The sequence below is a fragment of the Drosophila ananassae genome, chromosome 2L (assembly GCF_017639315.1).
Source record: "Drosophila ananassae strain 14024-0371.13 chromosome 2L, ASM1763931v2, whole genome shotgun sequence".
Lineage (NCBI taxonomy): Eukaryota > Metazoa > Arthropoda > Insecta > Diptera > Drosophilidae > Drosophila > Drosophila ananassae.
Genome location: NC_057927.1, coordinates 28,800,774 through 28,822,689, shown reverse-complemented (window position 1 = coordinate 28,822,689; position 21,916 = coordinate 28,800,774). Strand labels below are relative to the sequence as shown.

At 44.9% G+C, this 21,916-nt stretch overlaps 1 protein-coding gene across 4 annotated transcripts in view; it reads left to right on the top strand.

Annotated features, from left to right (window-relative positions):
- The first annotated feature begins 1,980 nt into the window (after positions 1-1,980).
- LOC116654530 overlaps positions 1,981-21,916 on the top strand; it is a 190,616-nt gene continuing 170,680 nt past the window's right edge. For 2 of the 4 annotated variants that reach the window (XM_032449736.2, XM_044714167.1), the window contains exons 1-2: positions 1,996-2,060; positions 2,378-2,521. In XM_032449736.2, coding sequence (XP_032305627.1) covers positions 2,032-2,060; positions 2,378-2,521 — 173 coding nt within the window. In that variant the 5' untranslated portion in view covers positions 1,996-2,031. Of the gene's footprint in view, positions 2,061-2,377; positions 2,522-3,133; positions 4,131-21,916 lie in introns of those variants that run through there. The other 2 variants (XM_044714168.1, XM_032449735.2) reach the window with 2 other exon arrangements.

Sequence of the window (21,916 nt, the reverse complement as noted above, 5' to 3'; positions counted from 1 at the left end):
CAAAACTGCGTACTTACAAAAACTGTACCGTTAACTTTAGAGAAAATACAAGCAAATTAAAATGTGCACATATACTTCTTTCCCTGAGGTACATCAGATCGTATATACATAGTTGTCCCATCCCTATGTAAATTTCACCATCAAATTTATTATACCCTTGCAGAGGGTATTATAATTTTGGTCAAAAGTGTGCAACGCAGTGAAGGAGACATCTCCGACCCTATAAAGTATATATATTCTTGATCAGGATCACCTCCTGAGTCGATATAAGCATGTCCGTCTGTCCGTCTGTCCGTCTGTCCGTCTGTCCGTCTGTCCGTCTGTCTGTCTGTCTGTCTGTCCGTCTGTCTGTCTGTCCGTCTGTCTGTCTGTTTCTACGCAAACTAGTCTCTCAGTTTTAAAGCTATCGAGTTGAAACTTTGCACACACCCTTCTTTCTTTTGCAGGTAGTACATAAGTCGGAACGGCCGGGATCGGTCGACTATATCCTATAGCTGCCATATAACTGATTGATCGGAAATGGCATAACTTCGTTGTTTTTCAAGTTAGAAGGTTGGGACTTTCTATGGATTCTAATTTGGTCCAACTTATACGATCTGCCAAATTTCATAAAGATCGGTCGACTATATCCTATAGCTGCCATATAACTGATTGATCGGAAATGGCATAACTTCGTTGTTTTTCAAGTTAGAAGGATGGGATTTTCAATGTATGCTTCTTTGGTCAAAATAATTCGATATGCCAAATTTCATAAGGATCGGCCGACTATATACGATCCGCTGTATATCTAATAATATAGATGCGTGGCGCCACCTATCGGACTGCGACTGAACTGCAAGGGTATATAAACTTCGGCTCCGCCCGAAGTTAGCTTTCCTTTCTTGTTAGAAAACAGTTTGGCACTTTCAGTTGTGCCATTTCCGATCGTTCAGTAATATGACAGCTATAAGATATAGTCGGCCGATCCTTATGAAATATGTAATAGATGGAATAAAATTGCCCAAAATGGAATCCATAGAAAGTCCCATCATTGTAGCTCAAAAAACACCAAAGTTATGGCATTTCCGATCAATCAGTTATATGGCAGCTATACGATATAGTCGACCGATCTCTGCTGTTTCAAAGTACATATATACTGCTTGCAAACAAAAGAAGAATGTGTGCAAAGTTTCAACTTGATAGTTTTAAAACTGAGAGACTAGTTTGCGTAGAAACCGACAGACAGACGGACAGACTCAGGAGGTGATTCTGATCAATAATATATATACTTTATAGGGTCAGAGATGTCTCCTTCACTGCGTTGCAACTTTTGATCAAAATTATAATAGCCTCTGCAAGGGTATAATAAATGTAACGACCATATACTGCGCGACACTAGGTTTGCGGCCCCCCGGACATTCAATGTAAAATGTTTTTGTGAACTACTCAACTTTGAGCTACATTATATATATACATGTAACATATACGTTTTCTTTAACCAAAAAACTAAAGTGACGCAAAGTACGCATTCCGACAGCAAAACATCTTCACCCATAATTTCACTTTCTCCATAATTGTTAGATTCCCTTAGTCCAAAGACCAAAACAGATAAAGGCACCATCACCCATAGATTCCTCGGTACACATAAAAAAAAAAAATTAAAAGCTGCTCTCTAACTGCAAGGGTATATAAACTTCGGCTCCGCCCGATGTTAGCTTTCTTGTTTTTTTAATACGTTATATTTTTTAAATAACAACTAAATCGAATAACCTTAGATTTAAATGCACTCAGTCAACTTTGGCAGTTTAAATATGTTTTTATTTAATTTTAGATGTATTATAGACATATTTATTTATTTTTGACAAATTTTAGACATATTTATTGTTAAAAAAGTACATAACAAATTAACTGACAATTAAACTGTTAATAATCAGATAAAAATGTTTTGCCTTTAATACAAAACGCTCTTACTTTATGCCCGAGCGTTTAGTATACTTATATACTTAACGACATTGATTGTTTTGAATATTAGTAGTTTCGATTCTACCTTTCATGTGTCAAGTGCCCGGGTCTTATAACGGGTGAGCTCAAATTTTCTGATTTGCTATTAAAAATTCATAGAAGGTTGTCTTTCCAATAACACGTTTACCTTAAAGTAATAATAAAATAATTGAATATTGTTATTGTTGTTCAGTGCTTAGTCACTTAAAATGTAAACACTCGAAATATTTATTAGTATGTATCTACATATGTACATACATACTTATAAAAGAATACAAAAGCGATTTTTAAAAGTTTTAACTTTACATTTGTATTAACTTAATCAACTTATACAATTCCCAGTAAAAATATGTTATATAATACATTTTTATTTAAGTTATATCATTTACCCTTTCAGAAAAAAAACTTGTTTAGCACATAAGCTTAACCACCGGTTTTTAAGAATGCATGTGTTTAGATTCGTAGCTTGCATTATACTCATCGCGGTGCTCATAATATTTTCGGAGCAAAGTGCCGCTACAAGGCTTGAAAAGTTATTAAGGTAACTAATAATTATAACACTGGAATTAAATATATATTTTTTTAACTTTTAAAAATGAATTTTATACCCTTTTTCAAAAAATTAACATTTTAATCAAACATAAAATGGTTTATTACAACTAAAATAAACATTATAAAATTGCCAGAGTAAATTAAATTTCATATAGATCTATGATCTCAAAAAATTGTAAAATTAAATTGTAAAAAATGGTATTAATATTTAAATAAGTGGAATAAAAAAAATGGTATGAATATTTAGAATCTAGGCTTTCAAAAAGAATTCGATTAATATAGAATTCTTATCCATTAACGGGTTTCAATGGTAAAAATGGAAAGAAGTGAAGATTGAGTATAGAAATATATAACATATATGAAAGCGTTATTTCAATGTACAATTATTTAGGTTTTAGTAAACTCACTCTCATATTGCGTCCACCGTCGAAATCTTTCAGGCTGGCTGCTGCGCTGTGAAAAAATTTAACGCAATAATTATGTAAACTCACTCTGCGTCCAACGTCGAAAGCTTTCGGGTTGGCTGCTGGGCTGAAAATATATGAACAAAATAATATTTTTTCCATCGAACATAAAAACTAACTATTCTTAATGAAAATAGTATTCTCGACACCGATGTGCTCTTGCGGCGAGGTACACCTCATTGCATCCGAACCAGGGATAACACCAAGGATCTCGAAATCCCGCCGCGACTTCGTTGCCTTTGGACCGCAAACCAATCCAGTCCCGAAGCTTTGCCTCATTCGCGTAGGTTTTCTGCCTTTGGTAGCGGTGTTGTCTCGAGCCTAGACAAAGGTACGCGGAGTTAGAATCCACCTCCTGGAGCGTCTGCACCAACCGAACAAATTATAATTATATTTTACACACTTCACTTTAAACTTTTTATGGGACACTATCGTTTTCCCCTGGATCTTAGTTTTTTCGTTTAGGTTTGAAAGGATTAGGTCTGTACCGTTCTGGTCGGTTTCCCGATGGGAAAAGAAAGGTCCTCCAGCCGAGAGTTACGAGAAACCTAGGGCCACCTATCCGGGAGTTATTTACCGAGATTACCCGGTGTTAAATCTCTACAAGTCTTTTAAATTAGTTTGAATAGATTAAGGTATTCAATTTGGCATTTCGACTCTTATGTTACTCACGAAGTTAAAGCATCAAAATATTGAGCGGCAGAATTCGAAAGAACAAAATCAGAACACCGTATGCTTCGGAACTTTATTTGTGACTGAATTTTTTGAAGTTGAGGAAAAAACAGAAAAATTGATATACATGTTTTCTTAATCTCTATTTCTTAAAGCGGAGCAATTATAACTACTCTAAGATCTCTTTCTCTTTCCTATAACTATAAAAGCGTGCATTGTAACATACTAAAATATACAGGGTACCTTATTTTCTCCACCCTTTCTCAATGCAAGCTTGTTTACAAATAATAAACAAGTATAAATATATATCAAAACAAATTAAACATTTTTGTAAGCTCTTCGTGTTTTGTTTTAGGAAGATTTTTGTCAAAATATCTGCTATCATTTCAGTTATACATTTGTATTTCAACAAAACTTTCCTTTCCTTAACAACTTTTCTAATAAAGTGATAACGTATTTCAATCTGCTTTGTTCTGGGATGATGAAAGGGATTCTTGGTTAGCCCCTGCGCACTAGATTATCCCCATAAATGACAATCGGGGTGTTGTTGTCTCCGCAACCTATCTCCATATTTAGCCTTTACATGATTATCGCCTCCTTAAATGCCGTCGATAGTGCCATGTACTCCGCCTCGGTACTGCTTAACGCCACACTTCGCTGCTTTTCCGAACGCCAAAAAATCGGACCACCTGCTAACAGGTAGATGTAACCAGTATAGGACTTCCTGTCAAGCCTATACCCTGCCCAATCCGCGTCCACGTATCCACAGAACGATTGACCACATTGCCGGTAGTGTAGTTTCATGTCAATCGTAGATGAGAGATATCTAAAGATCTGCTTTATTTAGATGTGTTCAGCATGCGGGCTTTGATTCCGTTGTGCCAATTTGGGTGGCACCGAATGCAATATGGGTGGCCTTGTTGTAAGAGCTAGCCACATAAGCTCTCCTACTACGGACTGAAGTAGGATTCACCTTTTTGCATTGGGGGCTTGTGCAATCTATTTGCATATCTATTCTATTTGCATATTCAATCTATTTGATGCTGCAAAACCAGCATCCATAGGGGTCTTCGCCAACTTGCAAAAATCCCTCCCAAGGGTATGTAATAAGTCCTGGATATATTGCGTATGTCCCAAGGTATTGCTCCAAGATCGCTGTCTTGTTTGATTTCCATGCCCAGGAAATGGTTAAGCTGACCCTTGCCAACGCACTCGAATGATCGTGATAACCTTCCCCACAATGTTTGTACAAACATGGCTTGTTATCACAGGCCATATTCCCATATTAACCAACACGCCATTTAGCTTCTCGTACCAGCCCCTTCCTGATTTCTTCAAGCCATATATTGCTTTTGTCAGAAGCAATACCTTGTCAGGATTTGTTTCATCTGAGTACCCTTCCAGCTGCTTCATGTAGACCGTCTTACTCAGATCGCTGTTGAGATACGCGGTGCATACATCCATTTGATAAAGATGTAGCTTGAGCTCCGCCGCCAGTGCTATAATAAAGCGCACACTCTCCAATCGGTATACCGGCGAAAATATTTCTTGGTAATTGACGCCAAACTGCTGGGAGCATCCTTTTGCTACCAGTCGAGCCTTGAAACGTTCTATTTGGCCATCTTTATCACGCTTCACGTTGAACACCCACTTGCATCCAATTTCTCGCTGATTTTTGGGTAAATCAGTGATTTACCAAGTCTGGTTGGCATCCAGAGAATCATGGAACGTTTTCCGAGACAAGGGCGCCTAGAATATTGTACTGCTTCTTTGGGCGTCCAGGTTTTCCAGTCCTGATGATTTTAGGATGACCGGGGCCTCTGCGTGTCTCCTCCACGACATGCTCACCTTTTTCTTCGGCACTCTCGTACTTATCTGTGCCCTCATCGGAGCTGCCGGCTTCGATGGATAAGTTAGAAACGATTTCTGCAACTCCGGGTGCCTACTGCTGGCGGGCCTCCTCCAGTTCCTCCAATTTGATCGTCACAGCATCACCCTTGGATGCCACGTCATGATGTTCATCAAATAACACATCCCGTTTTTCGACCAATTGTCGAGTTGATGGGTCATATAGTCGATAAACTTTTGCTGCCACAGAGTACCCAACTATAATGTACTCTTTCCCCTTAGGTTGAAATGCTGCCCTTCCTCGGACCCTTGGCCAGAGCAAGTGCAAGAGATCCAATAACCTTTAGGTGTTTTACGTAAGGTCTCTTACCCGTTCACGCTTCCATAGGAGTCATACTCTCTAATGCACTGGTAGGGGAGCGGTTTCGCTGATAAACCGAAATGTTGACAGCTTCTGCCCCAAATCTCCCAGTCCCGCCTGGACCAGAAGGCATCTTGACATCTCCACTAGCATACGATTTGTCCGTTCCGCTACTCCATTTTGTTGGGGAGTATACGCTATTGTTAGCTGTCTGTCGATTCCATGTTGCCTCAGACATTCGTCCAACATTCGTGTTTATTGAAAAATTCTCCGCCATTATCACTTGGCAGGCATTTAAGTCTTCTTCCTGTCTGCCAGGTTCACCAGGTTCTTGAACTCGATGAATTTGGGTAGCATCTCGTTTTTGGCTCCCTCTCCTTTTTGGCTTTCACTATGCATTCTCCATCTTGCATCACCTTAGCATTCTCTATGTCAAAGGTCACCTTGCACCTGTTCTGGACACAACTGCTCACGGAATAGAAATTTCCGGTGATCTTCAGAACGTAAAGAACATTTTTTAGTGTCAACATGCACTGGCCTGTCTGTATCTTGACGTCACCTATACCTTCTGCTTGAAGGAAACCAGCATTGGCCAGTCCAATCTGTTCAGTGTGCTTCTCAAACTTTGTGAATAGCTCTCTTGCGCCACACTATGGCTTGTTACATATGGCTTCAAGCACCATGTTGAATTGTCAATGTTGTTGACGTCACAAGCGTGCAGCAGGCTGCTTTGGCGATTCACTACATTTCTTGTTGCCATGCGGTGATCTCCCTCACCCTCACATCGACACCTCACATCGGAGGTTGATAAACCTCCTTCAACTTGGTCCATGCCTCCACAGCCGTCAAACAATTATTAATGTAGGCCAATTGAGATGACTTTACACTCAATGTTATTGTTGCCAACGCCTTACTGTCTAAGGCAGCAAACTTTTGTCCTTCTGGAACATTCGTTTCAGTTAGCTCTCCAGACGTAACACTCCACAAACCGAAATGCACCAATACAGATCGCATCTGTATTTTCCATATATAATAGTTCGTCTCCTCTAACTTATCAATTTTATAAAGAGTACTCATTGTTCTTAATAACGAGTCACACACCAAATAACTTGAATTCTCCAGTGCCTGGGCCCATAACCTTTTGAGCGGCAGAATTCGAAGCGACAAAATCAGAACACCGTGTGTATGCTTCGGAACTTTATTTGTGACTGAATTTTTTGAAGTTGTGGAAAAAACGAAAAAATTGATATACATATTTTCTTATTCTCTGTTTCTTAGAGCGAGACAATTTTAACTACTCCAAGATCTCTTTCTCCTTCCTATAACTATAAAAGCGTGTATTGTAACATACTAAAATATACAGGGTACCTTATTTTCAACACCAAATACAAAATTTAAACAAAAAAATAAAAATCAAGAAAAAAAAAAAAAGATAAAGAGGAGGAAAAGCTAATTTCTTGCTAGCAAAACGATAGTGCGAAGTTTGCTCTTTATATATATATAGCGACATATACTTTGTATGCTATTAATATTTTTTAATAGCGGCCGAGGTTTAGTTCAATTTCCAATATTTAATTTTGGAGTTAAATCTAAACCTAAAACCGCAGCCGCTCAAATCCATTAAAGCTTTTCATTAGAAAGTCAGAACAAGGCATTTGTTTATCATTTCGTTGGCAAGAAACGCATACCAGGGGAAAGCATCCTGGTAGATGAATCTTTGCTTCAACTCGATCAGCTCATTCTTGGCACACATAAAATTGGTGCCAAGAAAAAACACTGACCATATCTGTCCGTGTTAACGTCGCGTACAAATAAATCGTTGGAGCGCGCTCAGAAACGAAGCTGTAATAAGGTCCTTGACTAACTCCAAATGGATTGCCTTTTTACTAACGCAGATCAATACGCTCACATAACTTTGACAGGGCCCTTATTCCGAGACTCCGCCTTGTAGAAAAACGGTCCGAAAAAATCCACACCTGTTACATCAAAGCTTTAGAATCCCTTAACTTTCTGGGTCGGAAGATCAGCCATAATATGCTCCAGTAGACGATGATTATCGCGAAAACAGCGTATGCATTTGTTTAAAATGAGGTGGCAAAATTTGAAAATAAGGCGATATCCTTGGGTGGAGCCGTAGCCAATAAGGTCTTAGCGCGAAGTTCGATGGTTGCCTTTTCGGCAAAATAGCGATAGCTAGGGTCCTGCGACCAAAGCTGGGAATTCAATATCTCTGTCGAAAGAGAACCTCTTGACAGTAGATCGACTGGGTTAAAGGCAGTAGGAACATAACGCCATTTCATTGCCTTGGTGAGCTCCTGTATGGAAGAGACGCGATTAGAAACAAACATGTTAAATCGATCAGGTTCGTTTTAAATCCAGGATAGGTCAACCGAGGAGTCACACCAACAATAATAATCTCCTTTATATGCCATGGCAAATTTTTTCTGCACAGCTTCTTCTTAAGATCATGGTGTCGACAGGACCTACCATGCCCATCGGGTCATAAAACCGAGCGACGGAAGATAGTATAGATCTCCTGGTTGGTTTGGCGGTGGGCTGAAGAAGGATCCCATGCTAATCCAAGTGTCTTTGTGAACGGACTGCCATCGTCAAATTTTAAGTATGACTCTCTATTACCTTCAGGTACGCCTTCCAAAACCTCTGGGATGTTGGAGCACCATTTTCTTGATTGAAACTGAGCCTTGTTCAACAGGCTCGATGTCTGAGCTATTATCTCAATGGCTTCAGTCTTCGTTGGGACACCAGATATGAGGTCGCGAAAAAAACACACATAAAAATCCTGGAGGACAACACGAGAGCCAACTGGAAAACCGGCACCTTCATCGTTAGCCAGCTGGTGCATTGAGCGAACAAATAGAAACGACGCTGGCTTTGTGCCGTACGTCACGGTGTCGAGCTTAAAAACCTTCACGTCATCATGGATAGAATCTCTCCAGAGGATGCACTGCAGCAAACTATCATCCGGAAAGACCCTTACGCAGCGGTACATTTTGCAAATATCTCCAGTCAAAGCTACAAGGTGAGACCGAAACTGAAGCAAGGTATGAAAAAGCTTCGGTTGAATCACAGGGCCGGACATCAGGACATCATTGAGGGAATAACCAGAGGATGTATCAGCTGAACCATCGAACACCACTCTTAGCTTAGTAGTGGAACTGTCTTCCTTCAGGACGCAGTGATGGGGGAGGAAATACTGGCACTTACCTCGCAATTCCTGCGGCACCAGAGACATGTGACCCAGATCGAAGTATTCCTTGATGAAAGACGTATATTGGGTCCTTAAATTCGGATGACGATCCAGCTTGCGGTCAAGTGAATGGAACCGCCGGAAAGCCTGCGCGTAGGATTCCCCTAACAGCTCCACACTGTGCTTGATTGGAAGGCGAATTGAATAAGCACCTGATTCAAGACGGACGTAGTGCATGACGAAGTGGCCTCGCAATCGAGCTCCTCCTTATTAGCTTGAACGATAGGCGCAGTGCAGGCATCCAATTCCCAGAATTGGTGGAGAAAATATTCGTGGCGATCGTCAAAAGGGTTTTGCGGAGTCAGCGGGAATCATCTTACATGAGTCGGCTAAACGAGGTTTTCCTGGGGTGCCACCTCCTCCAGAAACAACCCATCCAAAACGAGTCTTCTGCACCAGAGGCAGACCGTCTCCTAGCTGGATTTGCCCAACTGAGAGCTAATCAAAAAACAGTCTTGCTCCAATCAGCAAATCCACACGCTGAGCTCTGTGGAAGTTCAGATCAGCCAGAACCACATTGGCAGGAACGGTTCAGGTGGAGACATTTATGTTTAGGCCAGGTTGACGCTCTATGATGTGAGCCACAACTGCCTCAATGTGCACATAATACGTGGATAGGCGTAACTTCAGGCGTAGTGAATTCAGCTCCAAGGCTACAAAGCATTTGGACCGATGCAGCTGACTAGATAATTGCTCGCAAGGATGCAATAGAGCATAAGAGCATGATTCAATTGCACGTTGGGCAGCGGGAGGATGAGCATCCGCGGGCTAAGTGCTCAGACTTGAGGCAAACAAAGCACAGGGAAAGACGCCGAACCCCATCGTTTCGTTCCTTAATTGACAAGGCGAGGAACCTTGGGCAAGAAGGCACAGTGTGTGCCAGGATGCCGCACAAGGCACACGAAGCAGGCGGAGCATTCAAGAGCATGCACGATCGATTATTAAATGGCCTAAGTCGACCCGGCTGATTCGCTGGTAAATGCGGAGCTAAGGCCAAATCCACAATCTCAAGGGTACGGCACCTTTGTTCCAGGAACCCAGCCATAGATTGCTAGAGAGTATTCCCACTTGGCCTTTGTAGCAGGGTCCAGCTTTTGGAAGATGATCTGGATGAGGAAGCACCCTCTTCCAGGAGGGGCGCAGAAATCCGGCAACCTCCATCTGGATGTCAACGTGCACGTCCGTAGCCAACTGAGAGAACTTTTAATATAAATGGCTTCCGATCTCGCTATAGTTTACCTCCTCCTGTAGGAAGTAAAGCGCTCGTGCAGACGCTTCGGCATTGACTGGAGGGTTAGAATGATAGAGTCGTCGGTCTGCATCGCAGCCTTGACCTTCCGATACAGGACCATTCCTGACACGTCACTTCTGCACGTCTCGCAGCATCCTCTCCCTACTTGACGCAGCAGATCCAGTAGCTTCAGCTCCCGACTCCATTGTGCAATTAAAAAGCAACTTTGTGACAACAAAAACAACTGCGTTTTGGGGGCACTTTTAATGCTGATCACAATAATCAACCAGGATGAAATCACGCTACCATGAAAATGTTACGCTAATAATATTTTTATATATTTGTTCATCCGTAGAGCGTTATGCGGCCACTACGTCAAACTTGAACTCGCGGGCATAACGGTAGGTCCCGGAGTCGTAGTCAAAGGAACGTATAAAGGTTCTGACTAAATGTACCTGAATTCTGCAAGGGACTGCTCGGGTTGACCAGGTGATTGCAGTGATCAGGCTGGAGTTGATGTGGGGTACTTGAAGTCATGGGCTGGTTCTACTTGTGGTCCGTTTATACAGGAGCCACTCGCAGTAGGCTGGATGACGCGGGGTCTACTCGTGGTCCGTTTCACGGGAGCAACACTCGAATTAGACTGGTATGCCGCGGGTTCTACTTGCGGTCCGTTTACACAGGATCCACTCGAAGTAGGTTAGATAATGCGGGGTCTACGCGTGGTCCGTTTCACGGGAGCAACACTCGAAGTAGACTGGTATCCTGAACCGTTTTACACAGGATCACTCGAAGTAGATTGATTTTAAGTGCCGTGGTTCAGACACTGAGTAACGAGACGATTCACTCTGATTTCGCAACTATCTTTATTTCAGAAGAACAATTCTTATATAAGATGCTAAATTATCCATAATTAAATCTAAGGAAGGTCAATGTTATGGACGTGCTAAAACTAATGTTTATGCCAGGGTCACCCACCTCTGACTCTGCTGACCCAGATTGTTTTTTCATGTACTGCTTGTACATGCATTTCGGCTTAGCTAGCTGGTTTTTTGCTTGCTTCGGTCAGTCGGTCATTCTTCCCGCTGATAATTCTGATTTCAGCTTCTGGCGCCGTCTACTAGTGCTGGGTTGTTAGGTTGGATATTGTTTTGTGCTTATTGCTAATAGGTTAGTGGGTTTGTATATTGCAACATGCTGATGCATATTGATTGGATCAAATTACTAAGTGTGCATATAGGGTAGTAGGTCTTAACCCTAAAACCGCAGCCGCTCAAATCAATGTCAAAAATACAAGTAAATTAAAGCTTAGCAATAGAAATTCAGTATAATACATTTGTTTATCATTTCATTCATTCATCACAAATCATATCATACTGGCTGCTTGGCCCACCATACTTCGAGGGATACTTTGGAATACACCAAACTTCGAGATTTGGTTGGAAAAGATGAGTACCAGGCATAATAAAGTCGGGAAACTCGACTCTTTTTTGTATCTGCGAACCATTTCTAGAGAATTTGTATACTTTTCATTCTGCTTCCCTAATGTGAGACTCTTAGACTAGTTTTAAGACTCTTAATATACTTTGAAAGGATAGTTAGAGTAAAAGAAACTTGACTATAGCCGTCCTTGCTTTATTTTTAAAGCAAGCATTGAAAATTAAGACAACAGCGAGACAACAACGTCGGGTATAACTGTACGAGTACTGTACGGCTCGCTGAGGCCAGGATGAGAGAAGGTTTGCGGGATAAAAGTTGAGGTCCTGCTACGAATGGTTTTCTTAGGGTGTGAGTTCGCTGTGTTTCAGTGTTCCTCTGGTGGGAGCAGCACACTGAGGCTATTACCACTAACCATACATCATATAGAGCACGCATACATATATAAATTAGTTTAATCGCGGGATAACCTTTTTGATGATGCGCTTCTCTGCAACTGAACAACCAAAAAGTTAATTGAGATTATGAGCGTAAGAATGAGAGCAAACTTTTCTCTGGAGCCTGTTGGGGTATGTCGCACTTTTTGCGTCTATTTTCGTTGTATGAAATTATAAGCTTTAGAGATTTTTTTATGGCTGGAATGATGACTTAGTCCGGGCAGGGAGGTGGGCTTTGGAGGGTTTTTTCGGTCGGAAACCTAGGGTTCTCAAAAGACAGCCCGTGTGGATACGGTTGGGGACCGTCTCGGCCGGGCTCCGCTAGCCTTGGTCCTGCTTCGAGATAACCTCGGAAACGCATAGATTAGGTCTAACGTGGGCTTGTGAGGGCAGGCCAGAGCATTAACCATACGCAGAGATTACTTTGGAAGGGCAGTGGTGAAATGCTCGACAGGCACTCGGCTCGTGTCATCGAAAGTTTCTCGTTCTAGCGAGTAGGAGGGCGACTGGATTCATTTGTGACTGGATTCCACTTGCACCTCATGGGGTTCGGACTCCAAAAGCGGATCCGCTCGGATAAGTTCCGTCATGCGCAGAGATTACCTCGAAAACGCAACCACGGGTCTTTGCCGAGTCGTCTCGTGTGGTCAGTCACAGGCATGCAACTCTCCGATAAATATGTTTCGCACTTGAGTTTTCCTTCTGTATTCCTTTATTTCACTGATATGTCTGTTTGTTCTTCCTAAAGCTACCTCGCACCTGTGGTAATCTCTTATGCCGTGATGGTGATCCGGAACTGCTTATTTCCCTTGGTGGCTCAATATCCCGGGTCCGGGCCTTGTCTAGGATCGTATAAGTGCCGTAGGCAACTGCCTCTCATGCGTGTCCACGCGCCATCCATCCGGTGCCTGCACTTAGTGATCCTCGTCCTGCACATCTCCTGCTTCTGGACTCCCCCGCTCTCCTCCTTCTCCAAGTCTTCGTCGGAGCTACGTCGGCCTCCGAGGTAGAGGTCTAATTCCGCCAGTGTAACGCTTCGTCCTCGCCATAGTTCCTCCAGTAGTTGTGAGTGTGGGTGCTTCCTGAGCGGTGGACTACTCGAAACTGCTGCGCCCAGTGCGGGCCCGGAAGGAGTCTATTGCGTGGCGGCGGTTAGGCTTCGGGATAGACTCTCCAGTGTACCCGTGTCTTCAGCTTCGTTATGGCTGTCGAGTCTACGTCGATATTCGTGCCTCCAGCCTCCTCGTCTGCCTCTTACGGATTGTCCTCGGCTGCCTCCATATCGGCGTCGCGTGCTTCCCTTCCGATGTCGTTTGCTTCCATTTCGATGTGTACTACTTTCTCGTCCTCGGCACCACCGATCTCCTCCTCGTTCAGGACCATGTCCTCCACCCCGCTTTCTTTCAATGAGAGTAGGAAGTATAGGGTCCTTCTCTGCGACCCATCCCTAGTTGATTTAAATTTATTACAAATGTTTCTTAACATTACCCTTTGTGACTTGAGGACTTACGTCGTCTTCTAGGTCGTTGTTGGTCATCGCTTGTGGGGGTATTTCTTGACCTCCCCGATACTGGCGGTCCTTCGTCTCTTCGTCTTCTGCTGTTGAATTTGGACTATGTTCGGAAATATAAATTTCAGTACCTCGTAGGGCCCTGCGCACTTGGGAGCAAACTTTGCGTTGAAACCTTTGCTGGCCTTCGAGAGGTGATGCAGCTTGACCATCAACAGGGAACGTGTCTTCTTAGGTTGTTATGTCGCCCCTGTTCGCGGGTTGCTCTCTGATTGGTTTCCATGGCCTTGGGTGGCCCCCGCCAGATGGGGACGTACCTTACGACGTCTCGATGCGTCCCGAGCCAGAAGTGGCGCTGAGTGATTCGTAGTAGCGTCTTCCGGATACCCATATGGCCCGCTGATGGATCATCAGGGCTCTTCTCTAGTTTTCGCAAGGCCCAATCAATGACCAGGGATTCCTTCTTCGTTGGGGAGTAATTTTCCTCTCGTTCTAGTCGTCGGCTTGCGTATTCGATGACCCTTTCGTTCCCGGTCGTGGGTCATGGTCGTGCATTGTGGTCGTGGGATAGCCCTTTGATTGCGGCTACTTTGTCCGTTTTGATCCCGTAGGCGTAGATCAGATGGCTCAGGAAGGTTAGGTTAGGTTAGGGCGGTGATGCAAGGGGGTCATAGAATACCCCCTCGCGTCCACTTGAGCCGCTAGGGCTCCTTGTGCTGCCGCTGGAGCAAGGGTTTCACCGAGATGCTGCAAGTAGCCTGCAAGTAGCCAAGGGTATGCCTACAAGTTCTTTCTCCGGTAGGAGAGGGTTGGTAGTCCCTGCCCTAGCTAGTTCATCTGCAGCACAGTTTCCCTCGTGGTCCCTGTGACCGGGAACCCAAATGAGGTAGATGTCATGCTGTTCAGCCATCTCGTTGAGAGATCTGCGACAGTCATTGACTGTCCTGGAGTTGGATGAGAATCCGTCAAGTGCCTTGAGCGCTGCTTGACTATCTGAGAAGATACATATTGTGCCCCGATTGCCCCTTAGAGCTGGGGATTCAAGTGCTTCCTTAATGGCTACTACTTCAGCCTGCAGTGGTCGGGGAGTCTGAAGGACTCCTTTAGGCTCAGATGCTCGCAAAAGTAACCGCCTCCCACCTGGCCGTTAAGTTTTGATCCATCTGTATAGATATGAATGGAGCCCTCCGGTCCCGGTATCCGGGCATCCCATTCCTCCCTCGAGGGGATTAAGACTTTGTAGTTAGTGGTGGGTTGGTCGACGGGCACACAGTAATCCGTAACCCCCTCAGGCATGAAATGGTGTAGGTCCAGTCTGGTATGACCGAAACTATTTTTGCTCCATAGGTTTGCCTCCCGCAGTCTTATTGCTGCCAGAGTGGCTGTCTTTACCCCCATCAGTTCAACTGGTAGTAGGTCAAGTATAGTGTCTAGGGCATCACTAGGCGTAGTGCGTAGACTGCCTGTTATACAGACTTCCGCCATGCGTTGCGTCTTCCTGAACTTTTCCCTGCATGTGGAGTTGTCCAGGGCGGGCCACCAGACAACGACACCATAGAAAAGAATTGGTCTGATGATCGCTGTGTATAGCCATCTGACCATCTTCGGGGACATTCCCCATTTCAGGCCTACCGACTTGTGGCAGGTATAGAGTGCTATTGCCGCTTTCTTAGTCCTATCAGCGGTGTTCAGCTTCCAGTCCAGTTTCCTGTCTAATGTGATACCTAGGTACTTCGCACTATCACTAAGAACAAGTGTTTCTCCTAGGAGCTTCGGAAGTCTTAGGTTAGGTATTTTGTACTTCCTGGTGAACAGCACGAGCTCTGTCTTGGACGGATTGACTCCCAGCCCGTTCTTTTGCGCCCAGGCCGACAGAACTTCGAGCTTCCCTGTCATTAGGTCTGTGGGAATTTCCTCACGAAGGCAATAGCAACATCGTCCGCGTACGCAATGATCTTACATCCGCCACCCTCTAAGGATCGTAGTAGGCTGTTAACCGCCACGTTCCAGAGTAGTGGTGAGAGTACACCTCCTTGTGGGGTGCCCCTCTTGACGTATCTTCGAATAGTCGAACCTCCAAGAGTAGCCTCGACACTCCTGTTAATCAGGATCTGCCGTATTAGGTGAGTTGATCGATTGTCTATTCCAAGTCCCGTCAGTGCGTCGATTATTGAGCACGGTAAGATGTTGTTGAAGGCCCCTTCTATGTCTAGAAAAGCCACAAGTGCGTATTCCTTGAAATTAATCGCTCGTTCGGCGATCATAGTGATATCGTGCAGGGCTGTTTCAGTTGATCGGCCCCTTTTGTAAGCATGCTGAGAGCATGAGATGTCATTTGGGTTAATGTTAAGTTGTAGATGGAGACTTAAGAGTCTTTCCATAGTCTTAAGGAGAAAGGAAGACAGACTTATAGGTCTGAAGTCCTTGGGGGTGCAGTGGGATGGTTTCCCCGCCTTGGGTATGAATACAACCTTCGTGCACAGCCATGCCTTTGGTATCATACCAGTAGTGAAGACTGTGCTGAAGATTTTCTTAATCCATTTCCTTAGGTTAATACCGGCTCTGGATAACTGAGCTGGTAGAATACCGTCCGGTCCCGGAGATTTGAATGGTTTAAAACTGTCTATTGCCCATTTAAGGTTTCTGTCACTAAGTAGGTAGTTGAGCGAGCCCTGGTGACCCTGGCTACGCATCACCTGGGTTGTTCCTTCCGATGAGCAACCCGGGAAGAGTGCATTGATAAGGGTCTCCAGGGTTTCCAGGCTTGAGGTTGTCCAGCACCCCTCCGTGTTCTTAATGTAACCTGCGATGGGGGCTGTAGTAGAGAGAATCTTTCTTAGGCGGGCGGCCTCTGATGTCTCCTGAATGTTGGTGCAGAAATTGGCCCAGGCAACCCTCTTTGCCTTGCAATTCTTTGTTATATTGCCTAAGTTCAGCTTTATAGGTTTCCCACGCCTCGTCTGTGTTGGTACGGTGCGTGTGGTTGAAGGCCCTACGTGCATTTTTTTTGTACGGGGCTAAAGACGAGGTCCACCACGGAGGCTTCTTCGATCTGTTGCTACCTATTCTTTTTTTGGGGCAGGCCTTGTGGTAAGCTTTTGCACTAGTCGCAATAAGCTTGTCTACCATGGCGTTGAGCCCCTCATAGGTCTCGATGGTCTCTGAAGGCGGTTCACCTAAGGATCTATCTAGTATATTTTTATAGAGCTCCCAGTTTGCCTTTCTAGGATTTCGTACTGCTTGCTTGGTGAAGTTTTCAAAATTTACTACTATCTCAATATAGCGATGGTCTGAAAATGAGTGTTTGTCAAGGACTCTCCAGCTGGTGATTGCATCAGCCAGGGAGTGCGAGAATAATGTGACATCAAGAACCTCCCTTCTGTTCTTGACTACGAAGGTGGGTTCTCAACCTCTGTTACCCACTAGAAGCTTAGAGCTGAGGATAAAATCGAAGATTGACTCACCCCTCTCGTTTGTGTCAGTGCTTCCCCACTGATTGTGATGAGCGTTGGCATCGCATCCTATTATTAGGTCGATGTCCTTCCTTTCGCTGTCTTCCACAAGCCGCCTGAGTAGCGAATGGGGTGGAGGTCCTAGGTGGTCGTGACCCATATATGCCGAGAATATTCTTAGATGGCCGTCTGGGCCCTCTATCGATGCGGCTACGTGATCTTCATTGCTGAAATTTGGTAGCAAGAAGGTATTAAGGCTTTTCTTTGCGAGTATGCATGCTCGCTTTTTACCTGTTACATCGGCTGTGTACAGCCGGAAGTCCCACGCCCCCAGACCGAGAATCCTGTCTCCGTGGATCCAGGGTTCTTGGATGAGGGCCACGTCAGCTCCATTCTCTGCAAGATGGAGAATTAGGGCGGCGGAAGCTACCTTACTGTGATGGAGGTTTATCTGCAGGAATGTCAGGGACATCCTTTAGATTCTCCACCACAGTAACCTCCGCCTCGGTGTCGGAGCCCAGCAATGAGTCCTCCTCCATGCCGACGCCTGGGTGCCGATGGCCCAGGTACGCTGGAAAAACTTTCATTTTCCCGATTCAGTCGCAAGTTGGCTGCTCGGAGTCGGCGGAAGACCTCTCGCTGGTTCTGGGCGTGCTCTTCCTATATTGCTCCGATGTCTATGATGTCGTCCAAATATGCGAAGGCGTACGGGTCCATGGTTGGTCCAGTGACGCTGTCTAAGGCTCGCTGAAACGCTGTGGGCGCTGAATGGAGTCCAGAAGGCGAATGGAGTTCCAAAAGAGTTCTAAGATGTGATAGATGCGCGGAAGTGGGTAGGCTTCCGGGACGGAGTTTGCATTGAATTGCCCGTCCCATAGTAGTTAATCTACTTGTTCGTTTATAATGTGCTGCTTGGCCACGTTCTTGGAGAAATAACGCTGTTCCAATGTTCTGTCGTGTTGCAAGGTAATCGAATGCTCAGTGAGTGTTGTGAAGTTAGTGGGTCCGATGAGTTCCGCAAATAATTTTAGCTCATTCTCTAGAAACTGGAGGGTCCGCGTATCAAGTGGGTCTTCGATATCTTGGAACGGTAGCGGGTCTTCCGGTAATGTGGCTTAATATGTATGAGGGCTTCCCCCTTGTGCTCCGGCGCGAATCTGTATGGCGAAGCGGTTCCATCTCGCTTCTGCTGCATGGTGGTCCTTTCATCTGAATTTGGACGGCGTCGAAAAGGATTGTTTTCCCGTGCCCTGGTGGCGTCTGCTTATGGCTGCAGGCCGTACGTATTCTCCTCCTTCTGTGGTGCGTTGCTGGGGCTGCATGGCGGCGTCGTAGCGTTCTCCGGGATCGGCGTTAGTCGTCTTGGAGTGGGTGAGGGTCCGGCGACTTCCCCTCTGGTGGTCTGCGTTCGTGGTTCTGGAGTTGATAGGACCGTATGTCCAAAAAAGGGTGACCGTAGTGACCGTCTTAGGCAATCCGTCTGCCAGAGAGATCTTCGTAAGGACGTGCTTCGTGTTGGATCCTGAATCTAGAAGACCGGCGACTGAATCGCTGATAAAACTTTTGGAGATGCCTGTGGATATGGTGGCCGAAAAGTCCTTCGATCGTGATCCGTGCTACGATTTTTCCTCCGATCAACTGAAGTGGCACATCTAATACCGCTACTGGTGCTAAGTCTCGGCACTACGACTGAGTTCCCCCTCCCTGGTGTACATGTCTATGAGGGATGATGAGGGTGTGCCGGGTTGGGCCCCGGTCTCGTACATTCTCCATGCGATGGCGGCTACGTCAATGCCGTCACTGTTTTAAACTCGTGTCGGCGAATGAAAAACAGTTTGTACTCAAGTAACAGGTTCTCGTAGATCCGCTCGAGCTCCTGCTCGACTGAGTAATTGGCCCGTTGCATCATCAGCCGTAGGTCTACTACAAATACCTTAAAGGGCTTTCAGGTTCTGTGGAACCCGGCTCTAATGGAATCCTCCTGGTAATATCGTGGTGGAAGGAAAAATTCCAAGAATTCCTTCCGGAAAGTCTGTTCTGGTGATACCGCGCTGGCTGTGACAAATCGTGCTTAGGGCAGTTAGCTCACGTTTCTGGCATGGGCGACGTGGGAAAACTGACCTCTGCAAAACGTTCTCGCATGGCTGGATCGTGTGTGTTCCATCCTATGAATGTGGGCAGGCGTGAGAGTAGTTCCTCGACCGGTCCCATGATATCCAGTTCGAATTCCTTGAGGAGGGCTTGGAGTTCATCCTCGCAGCGGTAACTTACCCAACGAACCCCCATAATCGTGGTCGTATATTTTCCGCCTAGCACGGTCGAAAACTTATCTTCCTCTGGCTGTGACATTGGACCCACCTCGCTGAGAGGGTCGTTCCTCTTTTCAGCACCCTCCGACGCTGTACTAGTTGAGGGTGTGGAATTCCTTAGTCCGCTATTAGCAGGCTTCCCCGTGAAATGTGGGTATTTTAGGTCTGTTGCGTCGTTGGCTTTTTTGGCCTGCTGCGCCATAGGCTTCGGCGTTGGCGGCCTCGTGTGCTTCGCCGTCATAGTTGGGCTTTTGAACCCTACTATACGCAACTCCTGTTGCGCTTTTCACTCCTCCTGTGACGTGGGCTTAGGCGCAGCTAGAAATGTTGCTGTGCTAAAATTTTTTGCGTAGGCCCCTTTTCGATTCTTCGTCGGCAGTGCGCCTATGCAGTGGCGTCGTGGTTTCGTCTGGCTTCGTCCACCGATTTCCGTTAAAATTCCTAGTTCCGAGCGTCCTCATGGTTTTCCTTATTGGCGCTGGTTCTTGGTAACTGCGTCGTGGCTACGGGCGTGGCACCTTATTCTACGTCGTAAAATTTGATCGAATTTTTTTGATGGCAGAAATAATACCTATCCAACCGCTGGGGTGATGACTCACTCCGGCCAGGGTCCTCCACAGCTAAATTCATAAGATTTGTGGGACTGAGTTGGGCTTTGAGAGGGTTTTCCGGTCAAACACTTAGTATTTCAAAAGGCAGTGGATAAGGTTTGAGAGCAGTCTCGGCCGTGGTCCGCTAGCCTTGGTCCTGCAAATAGATAACCTTGGAAACGTACGTTTTCATCCTCACAAACTGTATGTTTTATGGTTAGAGCTATTACGCAACGTACTGGTCCTACTGACGGTTCTTCTCACGGGAGCAACACTCTAAGTAGGCTAGTTTAAAGTACCTTAAATTAATACTGATTTACTAACCAATTACTTCTGTATTCGTAACTGTCTTTATTTTGGAGCATGTGAACTTTTATAAGATCAGATAATTACATATGTTGTGGCTTAACAATGATTAGCTGGTCTATGTTAAAGAAAGTACGTGGTAGCTACTGGGGCTACTGACTCAAACCGCTTGGTATTGGGCTTTTACTGAGCTCGCTGGTGCAGCCCCAGTATAATATTAATGCATAACACATTAATGCACACACAATCCAACCATTTCATTGATCCTTCAGTTAAACATAGATTTTATGTTCTGGGAATTTAATATGCTTTGTTAACTGAACGAAATTGAACAAATAAACGAACACCGTCTATACTGAGGCGGCGCCACAAACTTCATAGATCCGCAACATTTCTTTAAATTCTTTTCGTGCATTCTATGAGAATACTTAAATCAGAGTGTCTGCTATCGGAGCTCACATTTTTGGAGGAAGGAGATAAATTGTTGCAATTGCGACAGCAACTTGTAGGCGGCAAGCACTTCTGTGTAAGCTCCCAAGGGAGATGCTATCAGAAGTAGAGATGTTTCCTGGGGCATCCAGTACATGGTACCAGAATGCTGTTACGGAAACAATTTCCTGTGTGAAAGAAAACTGTGATACGAGAGAGAGCTCACGCTCAGCCCTCTAGATCTATTCTACCAGGGGGTAGGACAACTATCCCACACATATAACGAAGAGAGCTATACCATGCAAGAAGTGAGGTTTTGGTCTAGTGGCTCTCCTACCTGTGCCCATAACTTGAACAACAAAAGCGCAGGGACGTTTAATATGCAGTACTCATGCGCTGTAAATTGCTGAAGTCTAAGGCTAAAATAGTAAGATGACTTAACATGGCGATTATATGGCGCATGTTTGCATTACAGGCAGTCTGCGTACTACAAGCGGCGCCCTAGACCTAATCTTGAGCTACAACCAATTTAATTAATGGGCCGCGCAAACGGCAATACGGCTTCGTTTTTACTGCGTGTTTTTTTGTCTCATGGAGTGCTTCCAATCTAAAGTCATATATATCAGAGAAGCACTTAAATTCCCAGCACTTGCGGCCAATCAGGATACAATATGCATCTTCTCGAACAGTCAGGCAGCACTTAGGGCACTTAACGGCTTCTTATCCAATTCCAGGACAGTCGATGACTGCCACAAATCTGTAACGAGATGGCTGAGAAGCATGAAATCTTCCTCATTTGTGTACCTGGTCACAGGGTCAATGAGGGAAATTGCGTTGCAGACAAACGAGCAAGGGCAGGAAATACCAACCCTCTACTTCCGGAGCAAGAACTCCCCTAGCAGCTTGCAGGCTTAAGGAAATGGACCTTAGGAAATAGAGACCTATATGAACTCGCGCGGTAAAGGCAATCACTGCCACCATAACCAAACCTAACTATCTTAGAGCTATACTAGGCTCAGCTTTAGAAATAACTTCTTTAAAACAATGCCTTCTTTATTCTAGGTTTGGTT